The 18,207-nt window shown below is 45.7% G+C and overlaps 1 protein-coding gene across 2 annotated transcripts in view; it reads left to right on the top strand.

Moving 5' to 3' along the window:
- KIRREL1 (kirre like nephrin family adhesion molecule 1) overlaps positions 1 to 18,207 on the top strand; it is a 289,028-nt gene that overhangs the window by 245,985 nt on the left and 24,836 nt on the right. For both annotated transcript variants that reach the window (XM_077464164.1, XM_077464163.1), the window contains exons 8-10: positions 3,207 to 3,334; positions 11,446 to 11,572; positions 15,421 to 15,521. In XM_077464164.1, the coding sequence (XP_077320290.1) occupies positions 3,207 to 3,334; positions 11,446 to 11,572; positions 15,421 to 15,521 (356 nt within the window). The remainder of the gene's footprint in view (positions 1 to 3,206; positions 3,335 to 11,445; positions 11,573 to 15,420; positions 15,522 to 18,207) is intronic.

Genomic DNA, 18,207 nt, shown 5'->3' with positions numbered 1-18,207 from the left:
TTGTTCCCATGTTGATGAGGACAAGGGCCTCTTCCCGACAACCCTGGCCGTTGGTTGTCGGGGTCTGCGGGCGGGGGGCTTATCGGAATCCGGGAGCCCCCTTTAAGAAGGGGGCCCCCGGATACCGGCCCCCCACCCTATGTGAATGAGTATGGGGTACAATGTACCCCTACCCATTCACCTGTGAAATAAAGTACAAAAAAAAACACAACACAGGGAAAAAATATTTTATTGCACAGCTCCGGGGGGTCTTCCGTCTTCGGGGGTCTTCTCGCCGGACTCCTCCGCTATCTGTGTGTAGCTCTTTTACTAGCGGAGGAGTCCGGCTTTCTTCCTCCCCGCCGCCGGCCTCTTCTCCCGACTTCGGGGGTCTTGTCCCCCTCTTCGGTTCTTCTGCCGGGCCACCGCGCCTTCTTGTAGCTCTTTTACAGGCGGTGGCCCGGTCTTCTGTCGCCGCTGCCTTCCGTTCTTCTGTCGCCGCCTTCGGTTCTTCTGCCGGGCCACCGCGCCTTCTTGTAGCTCTTTTACAGGCGGTGGCCCGGTCTTCTGTCGCCGCTGTCGTCGCCGCCGCCGCCTTCCGTTCTTGTTCTTCTTCTTGTTCTTCTTCTTCTTCTCCTGGAGATGTTGACTCGACGAGCTCTCCGGCCGGAATGCCAGAGCCGCGCTGTGCGGTCACTTATATAGTGACAATGGGGCGGTGTCACATGGTATATGTCACATGGGTTGGTCACATGGGTTGATGTCACATGGGGACTATGACATCGTAAGGGGGCGGGGTCACCATGTGACCAACCCATGTGACATATACCATGTGACACCGCCCCATTGTCACTATATAAGTGGCAGCGGAGCGTGTCCCTGGCATTCCGGCCGGAGAGCTCGTCGAGTCAACATCTCCAGGAGAAGAAGAAGAAGAACAAGAAGAAGAACAAGAACGGAAGGCGGCGGCGGCGACGACAGCGGCGACAGAAGACCGGGCCACCGCCTGTAAAAGAGCTACAAGAAGGCGCGGTGGCCCGGCAGAAGAACCGAAGAGGGGGACAAGACCCCCGAAGTCGGGAGAAGAGGCCGGCGGCGGGGAGGAAGAAAGCCAGACTCCTCCGCTAGTAAAAGAGCTACACACAGATAGCGGAGGAGTCCGGCGAGAAGACCCCCGAAGACGGAAGACCCCCCGGAGCTGTGCAATAAAATATTTTTTCCCTGTGTTGTGTTTTTTTTTGTACTTTATTTCACAGGTGAATGGGTAGGGGTACATTGTACCCCATACTCATTCACATAGGGTGGGGGGCCGGTATCCGGGGGCCCCCTTCTTAAAGGGGGCTCCCGGATTCCGATAAGCCCCCCGCCCGCAGACCCCGACAACCAACGGCCAGGGTTGTCGGGAAGAGGCCCTTGTCCTCATCAACATGGGGACAAGGTGCTTTGGGGTGGGGGGGCCGCGCGGCCCCCCCTTCCCCAAGGCACCCCCCCATGTTGAGGGCACGCGGCCTGGTACGGCTCAGGAGGGGGGGCGCGCTCGCTCGCCCCCCTTTCCTGGCCGGCCGGGTAGCGTGCTCGGACAAGGGTCTGGTGTGGACTTTGGGGGAACCCCCACGCCGATTTTTTTCGGCGTTGGGGTTCCCCTTTAAGCCCATTCCAGGCGGCGGAGCCCGCGACGTCTCCTTCGCGGGCCCCGCCTACCTGTACACGCGCTCGAAATGGGCGGATTTGCCTCCTCCTTACGTGGGCGAGTCCGTTCATTTCAAAAGTTGAGCGAACTGTTTGCCCAACCTTGTTCGTCAAACAGTCCGCTCGTGTGTGGGCAAGTCCGCTCATGCAAATTTTGAGCGGACTGTTTGCCGAAACTGTTTTACGAACAAGGTTGGGCAAACAGTCCGTGCGTGTGTACGCGGCCTTAGTGTTACAAGGTCTCAGGTGTGAATGGGGAGCAGGTGTGTTCAATTTGGGTGTTATCACTCTCACTCTCTCATACTGGTCACTGGACGTTCAACATGGCACCTCATGGCAAAGAACTCTCTGAGGATCTGAAAAAAAAGAATGGTTGCTCTACATAAATATGCACAGCCTGTAATTTGCCTGTTTATTACCTATGATCGGAAATTTTCATCTAGTGGATTTTCCTGATTGCGGTATTTACCACATCGTGGCTACTAGATGGAGCTGAGGACCACAGGAAAGAAACATGTTAGATAAGGGTTGTTTTGCCTAGGAATGATGAATAATGATGATGTATTCAGGGGCGGACTGACCATTCAGCCTCTCGGGCACTGCCCGAGGGCCCCGGGCCACTAGGGGGCCCCATTAGGGTTGCCAGACTCAGTAAAACCAGGGACAGTATGTAAAAATCTGTGTTTTTTTTTTTTTTTACATCTGTCTCTGAAATGTCCCTTACCGACATCCTTTTGGTCTAAAAATCCAGAGATTATAGCTGCCCCACCTCTCCAGTACCTTCTCAGCCAATAAAAAACATATCTGTGTATAGTGTGTGTACATGTATGTGTACCCTGTGTGATTGTATACTGTGTGTGTGTGTGTGTGTGTGTATACTATGTGGCCCCATAATCTCTGACTGCCCGGGGGCCCCATAATCTCCTATTGCCCGCGGGCCCCATGAGTTGTCAGTCCGCCCCTGGATGTATTCACCTTATTCCTCGCTCCTGCAAACTTCCTCCTCTTCTTGCAGCCAGTCCTCTTCCCTTCGCTGCCCGTCACAGTCTTGGCTCTCTGATGTCCATCTCATACAATGCAGGAACAACAGTCCCGTATAGCACCTGAGAATGCCGAGGGGCGACCAACATTTTGGAGCATAAGATAGCGAAGGAGAACGCGGACTACGGGGGGGCGAGGAAGTTCAACCTTATTTGTGACCCTTACAGGAAATAAAAGTACGCCTTAAAAGAGGAAATTAGAGTTTTCATTTTTTTTTTGGAGTTCTTAAAAGAAAAAAAAATCTTCTAGATTAGAAAACACATTCCTTATTCTTTTGAAGACGGTGAGGGAATCCATCTCTCTAGTGATCAGCTTTTGATATATAACGCGTTCTCGCCTCGGTAATATAGAGGGGTATGAATAAGTAATGCTCAATACCCCTGACATGGAACAGGGAATTCTATTTTAAGAGCCGGTACTCGCCCCAGCCTCTCTTCCACTCGATGTCACTGCCTGGGGGGGGGGAATCTTACTAATGAGGCTTCTCCTCTCTACAGTTGCCCCACGGATTGTGATCGAGCCCAAGCCTACTGTGACGGATATGGGATCTGACGCCACGCTGACCTGTTTTTGGACCGGGAACCCTCCTCTTACCCTGACGTGGACCAAGAAAGGAATGGATGGAGTGAGTAGACCTTTCAACTTTATCTACCATGGCTTCAGTCAAGGTGGGGGGCACCAGAAAGAGGTTCTTCTATGGTCTATAGCTGGGGGGGAGGTCTCCAAACTTTCTAAACAAAGAGCCAGTTTAAATTCCTTAAGACTTTAGGGGGGGTCGGAGTGTGGCCAATGGGAGTAGAAAACACTCTGGCACCAGTGGGAGTAAGCAGTCCCATCTTTGGTATTCGGGGAGTTATTACTGCCCCATCGTTGGTGTCAGTGGAAAGAATATTGCCCCATCTTTGGTGGCAGTGTGAGGAATTGTTGGTGGCAGTGGAAGGAATAGTGTCCCATCATTGATGTCAGTGGAAGGAATAGTGCCCCATCGTCGGTGTCAGTGGAAGCAATAGTTCCCCTTCATTGTAGTCAGTGGAAGAAATAGGTGCAAGTGGAAGGAATAGCAGCCCATTGTTGGTGTCAGTGAGAGGAATAGTACCCCATTGTTTGTGTAAGTGGAAGGAATAGTGCCCCATCGTTGGTGTAAGGGGAAAAAATAGTGCCCCATTGTTGATGTGAGAGTAATAGTGCCTCATTGTTGGTGTCAGTAGGAGGAATAGTACCCCATTGTTGGTGTCAGTGGAAGGAAGCGTGCCCCAATGGTGACTGTGGACAGAATAGTGCCCCATCGTTGGTGTCAGTGGGAGGAATAGTACCCCATTGTTGGTGTCAATGGAAGAAAGAGTGCCCCAATGGTGACCGCGGAAGGAATAGTGCCCCATCGTTGGTGTCAACGGGAGGAATAGTGCCCCATTGTTGGTGTCAGTGGGAGGAAAAGTGCCCCATTGTTGGTATAAGTGGAAGGAATAATGTGCCATCGTTGATGTAAGTGGAAAAAATAGTGCCCCATTGTTGATATAAGTGAGAGGAATAGTGCCTCATTGTTGGTGTTAGTGGGAGGAATAGTACCCCATTGTTGGTGACAGTGGAAGGAAGAGTGCCCCAATGGTGTCCGTGGAAGGAATAGTGCCTCATCGTCGGTGTCAGTGGGAGGAATTGTGCCCCGTTGTTGGTGTCAGTGAGAGGAATAGTGCCCCATCATTGGTGTCAGTGGGAGGAAGAGTGCCCCAAGGGCCGGACAGAGGAAAGCAAAGGACTGCATTTAGCCTTTGGTTTACAGTATGACCAGCCCCCGGTTACATCAGAGCACCCTGAGTTGTATGGGTAGGGGGTCCCGAATTGTGTTCACTTGTTGGGATTATGATTGAGATTGATCAAAACTGTGAAAGTAAGTGAATAATGTGAAGGTATCGCAAGTACTCCCCTCCTCCATCTTATTGCACATGGAGGATATATTCCTGGAGACCCCTTTACAACAAAGCTTCACATCAACCAGAGAAAAGAAGCAACATATTCAACCTTATTATTGGGTAGTTTTCCAGTTTTGTGTGGTTCCTACAGGCGTTTCAGTTCTTGGATACCCAAACGGTGGAATCTCCGTACTGTTTCTAGATTCTGCTCAGCAGGTATGCAGCCCCTGCAACCGAGCACGGGGATGGTGGGAGCCTCTTATAATGGGCACAGCAGGTGTACAGACCTGGCAACTGAGCACAGAGATCTCTCAGATAGAGCCCACTAGAGCCGGTTCACACAGGGGCATCTCGTCAGGCGACTTAGCCGCCTGACAAGTCGCGTCCCGTTCTGTGCAATGGAACCATTCTAATCGGAGCGACACAAGTCGCTCCGACTTAGAAAAAGGTTCCTGTACGACTTTGGGGGCGCAGTGGTCACGCCCAGGTCGCCTGAGGCAGTAGCGCTGTAAGTTGTGCTGCCTCAGTGTGAACCGGACCTTAAAGATAGAGGAAACTGGTTTTGAGGGATCTGCTTCTTCACACTGGGATGTTGCGTGCGCTGGTGGTAAAGCGGTGCTATATTTAAAACAGGGTTAAAACCGCCCGCAAATCGCTGCTACACCGGCGCTTTGCAGGCGGGTTTGCAGCGCTGCCCCATTGTTTTCATTAGGAAGGGGCGCTTTAGGATCGGTAGATACACTGCTCCTACAGCGCTCCAAAGATGCGGCTTGCAGGACTTTTTTGACCGCCCTGCAAGCGCACCGCTCCAGTGTGAAAGCCCTCGGAGACACAGCAGCAGCTGTTTCAGGGCGCTTTGCAGGCGCTATTTTTAGCACTTTAGCGCCTGCAAAGCGCCTCAGTGTGAAAGCAGCCTTTAAAGTTCTAAATTAAAAGGCTATGAAGAATGGTAATTTCGTTCTTATCCATTGAGGAACACAGTTAGAAAGTCATATACTGTTGGGTAATACGGCCCCCTGACAGTATATGATTTCCTGAGTCCCTCTATAGATGCTAAGAAACAAATATATTAGTACTATTTTAGTGACTTTAATTCTTGTTCACATAAAAATATTACTAGATCACTTGGTGAGATGAAGTGTCATTACAAGGATCCTCTTTACGTTCTGCAAAATATATCAATTAGTACAATATCCTCCCATCGTTTCAAGGCCTACTGCTTGGCTTACATACAATACACCTACTTGTTGAGATCCAGATTCAATTACCTTCACGTTTTCAAGTCAATATTTGCAGAGGTATGGGACCACTTCTTAACACGTTTCCCAGATATTAAATCTGCTTCTTTAGTAGAATAAGAGGTAATAAATCTGCAAAATCACATCATTATCAGAATATCTAAAGCACACATATACATCTAATAAAGGATGTCACTGATTTAATAACCCAACTTACAATCCTTTTTGTGCAATCGGCTAATCAGGCACTCCTTCCAACAGCATCCCATGTGTGGGGTTGGGGGGTGGAAGTTCCACAGAAGATATGAGTCTCCAAGGTTCTTCTTGAGTATTGATACCCATAAAGTCCTGTTCTCTAAATAAGTATTTTTGTAGCCCACTATGCCACCATGCCTCACCTTTCTCAACTATGCCCACCCCTCACTAAGCAATTTCTGCTTCACATGGAAACCATCTTTTAAGCTGTTTTCAAGGGGAGCATTCATCCCACTTACCACTAGTGTAATGAGTCCTTCTCTAACTAACCACCCTTGTAAGGTGGACCTTCTCCCAATGACCATAGATGTAAATGGGACTTTCTACCAATGACCACAAGCGTAAGGTGGACTGTCTCCTACTGACCGCTAATGTAAGGTGGACCTTCTCCCAATGACCACAGATGTAAGAAGGCCTAATGACCATGAATTTAAGGTGGACCTTCTCCTACTAACCATAAATGTAAAAGGGTCCTTCTGCCAATGACCATCAATGTAAGGTATTCCTTCTCCTATTGTCACTAATATAAGAGGGCTTTTTTGATAATGGCTGCCAATTTAAGGTGGACCTTCTCCTATTAACCAACAGTGTAAGAGGGTCCATCAACTAATGAACTTCCGAAGGCCACTAGAGGTTCCTTAAGCATTGAGCAATTTTTGCTTTTGGATATTTAACCATTCATCTTTTAAGCTGTTTCTAAGGGGGTCATTCTTCCTACAGACCACCAGTCTAATGGGTCCATCTCCAACTAACCATCATTGTAAGATGGACCTTCTCCCAATGACCACAAATGTAAGGTGTACCTTTTTCCAATGACCACAAATGTAAAGTGGACCTTCTCATACTAGCCACCATTGTAAAATGGTCCTTCTCCCAATGACCACAAATGTAAGGTGGACCTTACTGACCACCATTGTAGGGTGGACCTTTTCCCAATGACAACAAATGAGTATATAAATAAGAGGGACCTTCTCTTACTTACCACCCATGTAAGAGGGTCCCAGTGACCACCAATGTAAGGCGGACCTTCTTTTAGTAACCATCGATGTAAGAGGTCCCTTTTCCTAATGTAAAGTGGACCTTCTCCTCTTAACCAAAAGTGTAAGAAGGTCCTTCTCTCAGTGACCACCAATGTAAAATGGACCCCCTCCTACTAACCACCAGTGTAAGAGGGTCCTTCTCTTAATGATCACCAATGGAATGTGGCGCTTCTCCTAATGACCACCAGTGTTTGAGGATCCTTCTCCCAATGACCACCAATGGAAGGTCTACCTTCTCTTGCTGACCTGCATTGTAGAAGGACCCTTCTCATAAGGATCGCCAATATTTCTGCTCATGTTCCCTGTTGGCAAATATGTACAACTACTGAAGACAAAGAAGTCCGGTTGAAAAACACGAAATAATTTTTTGCTCCATTGTACTAATATATTGGGGTAAATCAAACATAAAATTGATGTGGTCTTTAACCAAACGCTATGAGATCCCTATCTTTCTCACACATTGTTGGCTGGCTGCTGTATTCCAAACTGTCTATAGTCTACACTCTCCCCCCCCCCCCCCCCCCATGTTTCTGTTTTCATTGTATCCTTGGTGGAAAAGGAGCTCAGTGATTGAAATACCTCCAGTAACACTGAATTTGTAGACAATGCTGAGAAAACTGTAACTCACTCACTAAAATATTGACTCTTGGAAAACTACTGAGCATTTTTCGAATTTGCAGACACTGCTGAGAAAAACTCATATATCTAATCAAAAATACTGACCCTCCCTTAGAATACTACTGAGCATTTTCCAACTTTGTTCACTCAGCTACTCTAACATCTGCTGCAAAATACAGACTTGAAATATTAGGTCCTCAAGCAACCAGCAGCTTGCAACATGTTCTTGTGTATTGTTTGCATTTATTTTTAATGAGACGCGTACATCAATTTTCAGTCGCGGGAAAAAAAAGAGGTCAGCATCCAGCCGCATCTTCAATAAAACCTTTTGGAGTTTCATTAAGTTCGACAAAGCAAGAGCTGTTTTTTTTTTTTGTATCTGAAATGTCTCAAGTTATGTTTGCGTTGAACTTAATAAACTTGCCCGGAGACCCGGCTAGATAATGAGCTCTTTTTGGTCCATGACTTGCTGGTCCAAGAATTGCTGTTTGAGGAGTTTCAATTGCATCTACAAGACAGTTTTCCCAGATTTGAGTTTGATTATCCACAGTGCAACCTAGCAAAAAGCTAAGGCATGGTTTTTCCATCAGGGTTCCAAGGAACTCTAGGGTTCCTCCAGGGGCTGGTAGGGGTTCCTCGAGTAATGAGCAAGTTCTGCCTCTGAGATAAGTTCCCACTGACACCATTGATCTTTTTAGCTATCTCCTAAGGAGATAATTCTTCCCAATGACCACCAATGTAAGGACCATTCTTCCCACTGACCATCACACTAATGTATCCTTAATTGTAGATATCATAATTTTTAGCAGGGGTCCCCTGAGATCAGAAAGCTATTTTTAAGGGTTCCTCCGTGTTGAAAAGGTTGAGAAAGGCTGATCCAAGGCTTGGTGTATGTCCTACCATAGAACAATGGAGGATTTACAATGGAGGCAGTTGGTATTTGATGATCTGATGGATCTGTGGTAGTATGTAGACAGGGCCATTCTAATGTGGGCAATACTTGCCATACACAAATAGTGCTAACAGGCCTTGCTGCCACAGGGAGCCATTACGTGTACCTCTTTATCGCGTATCCAGTTTTCAGCCCCACAAGCTCCCAAATTAAATGGTTAACCACTTCATGGGTCTACAACTATCAAGAGTTGTAGATATTTTATTTTTTAGCAGGGGTTCCCAGAGACTGGAAGGTTATTACAAGTGTTCCCTTGTGTTCAAAAGATGGATAAAGTCTGGTATAAGGCCTGGTGGATGTCCTACTATATAACAATGGAGGATGTACAATGGAAGCAGTTGGTATTTGATTATCTGATGGATCTAGGTTAATTTGTAGGCAGGGCCATTCCAATGTGGGCAATAGTTGCCATACACAGACCCCACTAACAGGCCTCACTGACACAGGCAGCCATTATGCGTACCTCTTTAACACTTATCTAGTTTCATACCCCACACTCTGTCCTACATGATCCCAGATGAACCGATTAAACACTTCTTGGGTAGGCCACAAGTAATAATGGAGGTGAGTCCATTTGTAAAGACTTTACTTTTCAATGTCAAGGGGGCAACAACAGGGCATACAGCATAGCTGCCAACTGTCTTGATTTTGCTGGGACAGTCATGGATTTTAAACAGCTATCCCGACATGACTTTGTCCCAATGACCACAAATGTGAGGAGCATTCTTCCCATTGACCATCGCACTAATGTATCATGAGTTGTAGATAGTGATCTGTGATAGTATGTATGGAGGGCCATTCCAATGTGGGAAGGACTTGCCATTCATGGCTATCACACACAGGCCTTGTTGCCCTTTTTTTACCTTAGCGTGTCCCCAATTCCATAGGGAGCCATTACCTGTACCTCTTTAGCACTTATCAAATTCAATGCCCCGCACCCTGCCACACATGCTCCTGAATAAACTGGCTAACCACTTCTCAGATAGGCCACAAGTAATAATGGAGATGAGTCCATTTGCAAAAACTTTACTTGCCAAGGTCAAGGTGGGCAACAACAGGGCATACAGCATAGTTGCCAACTGTCCCGATTTTGCTGGGACATTCACAGATTTTAAACAGCTGTCCCAACATTACCTTTTCTTGGGTTGCTTCCCGGAAATCAAGGCCAGTTGCAGACAGTCAGTTATGACACTATGCAAGTTCAAGGCATCCAATTGCAGAATACACCATGAGGTTACTTATTACATGGTTACATAGTAAGGTTGAATAAAGACACCAGTCCATCCAGTTCAACCCAAGTGAGTGTCTACAATTGTCCCTATCCCTGTACATTGCACACTCGCATCGGTCCCTACCCTCAAGGAGCCCACAATCCAAGGTCCCCACTCATATACTAGGGCCAATTTTGGACAGAAGCCAATTAACCTACCTGCATTACCTTTTTATTGGTTAAACTGGATAGTCTCCTGGACTATGTAACCTCAGACTTGTAGGTTCCATCTTTAGCTTTTCACCTCCAAGATTGACTGTAGTCATAACTTTTCCCACTCAGGTCCTCTGCTTGCCCCTTTCCCTCACTTCACACGGTGTTAGGACCTCTCTAGGTATTCCCCAGCCAGGGAATACCAGACACTGGAAGGATACATCTTTTCAGGAAGGCCCTTGCCAAGTCCCATAGGGGACCAACTACAGAGCTGAGCTCCATACCTGCACAGTATGTGCTGGTAGTGCCACACCAAGTCCCACAGAGGGTCAACTACAGAGCTGAGCTCCTATATCCTTGCACTCCCCATCCGAACTCCTCCCACCCTGTAACTCACTCACTATGTATTTCCTAACGGATAGCACCACCTAGTGGCCAAACGGGTAGTGCACTACACTAACACACCCTTATAGTTAAGTATAGACAATGGAAATGGGATATCTTTTCTGTGCCTATTGAAAACCTCATCAATTTCAATCAAAGGGATGAGGTGGGGGACAAAGCTGCTACCTTGCCTAGGACCCCATTCTGCCGTAAAGTATATGCAAATCCCCAACCGAATGACAACAGCAGGCCATTCCTGCAAAGTGTGTGCCGGTAGTGCCACACCAAGTCCCACAGAGGGTCAACTACAGAGCTGGGCTCCTATATCCTTGCACTCCCCATCCGAACTCCTCCCACCCTGTAACTCACTCACTATGTATTTCCTAAGGGATAGCACCCCCTAGTGGCCAAACAGAAAATACATTAACACCCCCTTAAAAAATAGATAATAGAACTGGGAGGTCTATTCTGTGCCTATTGCAAACCTTATCAATTTCAATCAAAGGGATGAGTTAGGGGGCAAAGCTTCTACCGTGGCTAGGGCCCTATTCTGCCATAAAGTAGATGTAAATCCCAACCGCATGACAACAGCAGGCCCTTCCTGCATAGTTTGCGCTGAAACGGCCACTTGTGGTCTACATGTGAGCATGAACATTGTTACTAGACAGCGACAGAGCGTTGTCACCCTTTCACAGGAAGTGCCTGAGCAAGGACCTCCATGGCGGGATCTCCAAGGAATATTTTCATTGCAGCTGCAGATTTACAAATACTAAAATAGAACTTTGCAATGATATTTACATGTCGCAGTGTATAGGAGGTCTCAGTGATTGGGTTTACATCTTTTTTGATCCATCTCTGCTTTACATAAATGAGTTCTGTTGGAAGTTGATTTTTTATTTTTTTTGCCCCTTGCCTACAGGTGTTAAGTAACAGTAACCAGCTGTTTCTGAAGTCTGTACGTCAGGAGGATGCTGGGCAGTACATATGCAAGGCCATCGTCCCGCGTATCGGCGTGGGAGAGCGAGAGGTGACGTTGTTCGTCAATGGTGAGTTGCATTAATAACTGATGTCATCAATGGGTCTCTGCGCTCCTCTATGCAATGCAGGCAGATCATGGCTGGTGGGAGGGGCCTGTACAGAGCTTCCTGAACACATCATTGCGCCCCGACTCAGTACCCCTCTTAAGAGCCCTTAGCCCAGATGCAAGAAGTGGGAGGAGCTATGCAAATATCAACATACCTTGATGGGTGGGTGTCAGCCTAGAGGAGTGGGGCATTCCTTAAGGAGGCTGTATTTACATAGGTAACGCCCACATGTGATGCACGATTGAAAGTACTGAAATCCCATGAATGAAAGGGAAGGGCGGAGGTCAGATTTGCAAAGAACAAATAAAGGGTCAGTCCGCGAACCAAAATTTTGGTAGTGTAATATCTCGGGTCTCTTGCGTCTAAGTTGTCTCTGGAAGCAGCATCAAGTCGTCCCCTGACAACAGACTGAGTTACATCTGTCAGAACTCTGGTGTTTTGTGGCAGCAACGTCCAATTACAAAGTGTCGAGAGGAAAGGAAGTCTGGCCATTGCTCCAATGACAATCAAGAGAAGACTTGCATCTGCTTCTAGAGACAGCTTAACCTGGGGAGCAGAGGAACGTGCAGCTGGCTAGACTTTCTAACCGTAAGCACGTAAATCACTGTGCCGCTGCCGCCGTCTCTGATACCTAACAAAATCACATCTCTCGCTGGAATTTATTAATCAATATATATTTCACTCACTCGCTGTTTAAAGGATTATGAATGGGTGAATAAAATCTATTTTATGGCGCCAATATTTTTTTTATGACATTTTTCTTTTTATCCTCCATAATATATGAGCTCTCGTGACCGTACGGCGAATGAAGATATATGATGGCTCCGTTTCTTCATCTTTCCGAGGTGTTAGTGTTTAGCTGCATAACAAAGCGCCGGCGTGGAGATTAAAAGGGCTTGCCGCGTTTTTCACTTATTTTCCATTATTTAGTAAATATATTATTATTGTAGCAGTAGAATAAAGGCTGCTGGTAGTTGTGGTCTGTCCTTCACCCTGCCCAGCCAGGCACGTGGTTTTCAGTCACTCCTCAGACATTTGGTGATCCTACATACTTACTGTCCTAGGGGACAACGATTACCCTGTTGTATCTGTAGAGAATCTGCGCTATCATCCTAGGATAGGACTACAGGCCCCGTCCACTTTTCTATAACAAAGAGGGAAGGTGTTTTGGCGTTGTTGTGAGCTCACAAGATTTCTGTCTGGATCAGTAGATATTCTTTCCACTTACTGAACAGACCAAAAGAGACTAGGATAGGATCTATATACACTTTGACAGTCCCTTCAATCTATAACCCATGAGGCACGCCTTTACACTAAGTAGTTGTTGGTCAATCTAAGGTAGGTTGTACAATAAGATCACAAGGCGTATGGCCAACTTGAGAGTTAACTCCATTGACTGTGCATTTGTTTATCTGGTATGACCAGTGTAAGGTGGACCTTCTCCTACTAATGAGAAATTTAAGTGGGTATTTCTCCCATGGACCACAAATGCAAAGTGGACCTTCTCCTACTAAACCGCTATATAAGAAGGTCCTTCTACAAATGACCACCAAAGTAAGGTGGACTTTCTCTTACTAAGCAACGAAGTAAGAGGGTCCTTCTCCTAATGACCCCAAATGTAAGATGGACCTCCTTCTACTATCCAGCTATATAAGAATGTCCTTCTGCAAATGACCACCAAAGTAAAGTGGACCTTCTGCTACTGACCAGCTTTGTAAGAAGTTCCTTCTCCAAATGACCGCCAAAGTAAGGTGGACCCTCTCACTAGGGTTTCCTTAAGCAATGAACATTTTTTGGTTCTTGGATAGTTAAGCAATCATCTTTTAGGCTGTTTCTAAGGGGGGAATTCTTCCTACTGACCACTAGTAGTGTAATAGGTCCTTCTCCAAATGACCCCCAAAGTAAGGTGGACCCTCTCCTTAAGCAATGAGCATTTTTTGGTTCTAGGATATTTAAGCAATCATCTTTTAGGTGTTTAGCTGTTTCTAAGGGGGGGGGGGGCATTCTTCCTACTGACCAGTAGTAGTGTAATAGGTCCTTCTCCAACTAACCATCATTGTAAGATGGACCTTCTCCCATTGACTGCAAGTGTAAGGTAGACCTTTTATCACATACCACTAATGTAAAGTGGACCTTCTCCTAATGACCATAAATGTAAGATGGACCTTGTCCTACTGACCACGAATGTAAGGTGAACCTTCTCTCTCAGTGACCACAAATGTAAGGTGGACCTTCTTCTACTGACCACTTATGTAAGGCGCCCAGTGACCATAAATGTAAGGTAGACCTTCTCCTAATACCCATCAGTATAAGAGGGTCCTTCTCCCAATGACCACCTGAATAGGGTGGACCTTCTCCTATTGACCAGCTATCTAAGGGGGTCCTTCTCCCAATGGCCACCATAGTAAGGCAGACCTCCTACTGACCATTAATGTAAGAGGTTCCTTCTCCAAATGAGCACCAAAGTAAAGTGAACCTTCTCCTACTGGCCAAAAATGTAAGAAGGTCCTACTCCAAATGAGCACCAAAGTAAGGGGGACTTCCTCCTACTGACCACCAAAGTAAGAGAGCCCTTCTTCCATTGACCACCAATGTAAGGTGGACCTACAGACGTCTCTCTGGTCTGGCCACCATGGCTGAACTGATTCGGTAACCGCCTCATGTGCTTAAAAAAAGTCAGAAAGAGGAAACATTTAAAAAAAAATCTACTCAATAATCTAAAATGTCCTTCTATGCAGTAACAGCATACTTCAGTCTTGATGCAGCGCATTAATCATGCTGGCAAGACGAGTCCCAAAATTGCCTCTTCATTTTTTTTGGTGCCCAATTCCCCCTTCGATGACCTCTCCAGAGAAGCCTGTTAACTAGCATCGTTTCGACGCGACCAAAAATATATCCGGCTAATGCGCACGCTTCGCTTCTAACTGGAACGGGCAAATTATCCGCAGCCATAAAACGAGCAGATTGCGCGATAAAACAAAGAAAGGCATAAAACAAACAACGCATATTATGGATAATGTGGTAGAAAATGTGGACGGACCGCATTAATTCCTCCTGATGAGATAATGGGCAGAAAATGCCGCGGTAATCTGTCTCACAAAGACACGACTGTCTGTCCAGGGGACGAGCGTAAAGAGGCCCTTTCATCGGATGAATGGCTCCAAAATAGAACGTCTAAATTCGTGAACTAGAGCAAAACTTTCAGCTATTTTCTTTGTGTATTCAGAAAAAGAACATTAAAAAAAAAAAAAAAAAACCTTAAAGGTATAATCTGGTTATAATTTGCCTTCCCCACCTCATCAACATGCTAATTAAATTTTCCATTTCCCATTATATACATTATTTTAGACCCAGATCACGGCCAGTGGGAGGGGCCGGCAGGGTGATGTACACAGCTTCCCGAAACCATCACAGCATCCCTGCCTCAGTACTCAAGAGCACTCATCCCCGATGCAAGCAGTGGGAGGAGTTATGTAAATATTACAATGCCTTGATAGGTGTAGGGGTGGGTGTTCCTTGGTAGGCTGTATTTGCATACAAGCCACGCCCACATGATCGAAAAATAACTACTTTCTGCTTAGTAGCGTTGCACAATGGTTATGCCAAACGGGTCATCACCGAAACAAGCGGTCGTTTTACTTTGTAGAGATTTCCATCACTTCCTGTTGCGTTTTGCAGCACAGGAAGTGTTGTAAAATCTCCCCAACCAGAAACAGTTTTAACTCATCCCTACTTTATCTGATGCCATAAAGACATTGTATGGTCACAAGAAGGATTCAAGGTCTCTCTTTCTCCCGGTCATCTTGCAGGTCCCCCGATGATCACCAGCGAAGGGTTGCAGTACGCAGTACGCGGCGGGGTTGGAAAAGTCGAATGTTTCATTGGAAGCACGCCACCTCCAGACCGCATTGTAAGTAATTCTGGTTTATAATGACTTGCTGGGTTTTTTCTTTTTTTTCCTCCAGGCTCCGCACATATAATGTAGACTATTCCTATCGCAAAGTGCCTGCAGCTTCCCGTGTGAGCAGCCATATTGTCACCTGTATTAATATTAGTGAGAACGCGCCTTACGGTGGACCTTGAAGGAGAAAAATGCTGTTTGGTTCCAGCAAACTATTTTAAATGGATTGAAACAATGTGGGCTGTGTTATATCAAGGGCATGACCCTGCCCACTCCATGCGTTGCTCCCAGCGTGGCATTCACAAAGTGCTGTTTCTGTGTGTCTGCAGCCCGCCTATACAGCCTATACAGCCTATACAGCAGATGTTATGGAAGAACAACTGCAGTCTCAGCATGACAACTACAGAATACAATCTGCACAGGCAAAGCAGGCTCTTTATGTGGCACATCTGGGTTATGGGCTGCTGTGCCTGGGCAAATGCATACATAAAGGCCTGCACAAGTGTGAGCCTAGACTAAAATACCATTACCATACATTGTAACTTTAATCCAGTCTATATACATTGTTTCCACTCTACTAGCCCTGATGAAGGTGAGTTCTGGTCCTTGAAACACTGTGGCTTTTTTACATAGCCTGCTACTTGATCTTACAAGTAGCACTGACCCCACACTGCCTTTTATGCAAACCCTAGACTCTTTTTACTGTCGAGTATTACTTCAGTCACTGCCCGTACTTAAGCCCTGATGAAGGGGGAGGTGAGTCCCTGAAACGTGTTACCTGTACCTTCAGATTTTTTTTTTAGCAAGACTAATAAATCTTTAATGGGCTCACTGCTAACTTGTGATGCTCTCATCCTTTGCATCTGTGCAATATTACTTTAATCACTACTAGTACTTAAGTCCTGATGAAGGGGAAGGTGTGTCCCCGAAACGTGTTGCCTGTACCTTCAGATTTTTTTTAGCAAGACTCATAAATCTATAATGGGCTTACTGTTAACTTGTAATGCTCTCATTCTTTGCATCTGTCCAGTATAGCTTCAATCACTGCAAGTACTCAAGCCCTGATGAAGGGGAAGATGACTCAGTAGAACGTGTTTGTCATACCTTCTGATTTTTTCCTAGCAAGACTAATAAATCTATAATGGCCTTACTTTTAACTTGTGATGCTCTTATCCTATGCATCTGTCCAGTCCTCAATCACCTCCAGTACTCAAACTCCAATGAAGGGAGAGGTGAGTCCCTGAAACATGTTGCCTGTACCTTATGATTTTTTTAGCAAGATGTGTTGCCCGTACCTTATGATTTTTTTTTAGCAAGACTAATAAATCTATAATGGCTACTGTTAATTTGTTATGTTCTCATCCTTTGCATCTATTAAGTATTTCCTCCAGTACTCAAGCCCTGATGAAGGTGTAGATGAGTCCCCGAAACCCATTGGTCGTACCTTCTGATTTTTTTTTTTAATAAAGACTAATGAATCTATAATGGACTTACTGTTAACTTGTGATGCTCTCATTCTCTGCATCTGTCCAGTATTACTTCAATCACTGCCAGTACTCTAGCCCTGATGAAGGGGGTGGCGAGTCTCCCAAATTCATTGGTCGTACCTTCTGATTTTTTTTTTTTTTAGGAAGACTAATGAATCTATAATGGACTTACTGTTAACTTGTGATGCTCTCATCCTCTGCATCTGTCCAGTATTACTTCAATCACTGCCAGTAATCAAGCCCTGATGAAGGGGGAGGCGAGTCCCCAAAACTCGTTGGTCATAGGAGAGTTCCTGAAACACGTTGGTCACACTTGAATTTTTTTTTTTTTTTAGCAAGTCTAATAAACCTATAATGAGCTTACTGTTAACTTGTGATGCTGTCATCCTTTGCATCTGTCTAGTATTACTTCAGTCACCTCCAGTACTTCAGAAACGTTTTGCCTGTACCACCTGATTTTTTTTTTAGCAAGACACATTGCCTGTATTTTATGTTTTTTTATCAAGATTAATAAATCTATAGTGGACTTACTGGTAACTTGTGATGCTCTCATCCTTTGCATATGTCCAGTTTTACTTCAATCACCGCCAGTACTCAGGCCTTGATGAAGGGGTAGGAGAGTTTCCGAAACACGTTGTTCACACCTGTTTTTTATTTTTTAGCAAGGCTAATAAATCTATTATTGACTTACTGTTAAATTGTGATGCTCTCATCCTTTGCATCTGTCCAATTTTACTTCAATCCCTGCCGGTACTCAAGCCCTGATGAAGGGGGAGGCGAGTCCCTGAAACCCATTGGTCGCACTTTCAGATTTTTTTTTTTTTGAAAGACTAATAAATCTATAATAGACTTACTCTCAACTTGTGATGCTCTCATCCTTTGCATCTACTTGATCTTATACTGGAATAAATTTAAACCTGGACTAATAACTCTTGGTGTGACGCTTCAATCTCAGATCCATTTAGCTAAAAAAAAAAACGGAAGAGCATCTAAGCTCCACGTTCTACCCAAAAGAAAAATGAGGTTTGGTTTTGGGTTCCATCTTAACAACTCTGCTGTAGAGTCGAGAAAATAAGCAGTGATTTTGCTGAGGGGGACCAAATGAGTGACTAAATTCTTCTAAATGAGGGCAACCTGTTTAAATATCGGCCATCAATAGCAGTTCTGGTCCTGCTGACCTGGACGGCTTTATCGGCCGCCGTGCTTCC

Source organism: Lithobates pipiens, unplaced genomic scaffold, assembly GCF_037356315.1.
Source record: "Lithobates pipiens isolate NorthernLeopardFrog02 unplaced genomic scaffold, aLitPip1_a1.2 Scaffold_30, whole genome shotgun sequence".
NCBI classification, from domain to species: Eukaryota; Metazoa; Chordata; class Amphibia; order Anura; family Ranidae; genus Lithobates; species Lithobates pipiens.
Note: the sequence above shows the minus strand (reverse complement) of the source record. Positions and strands in the feature narration are given on the sequence as shown.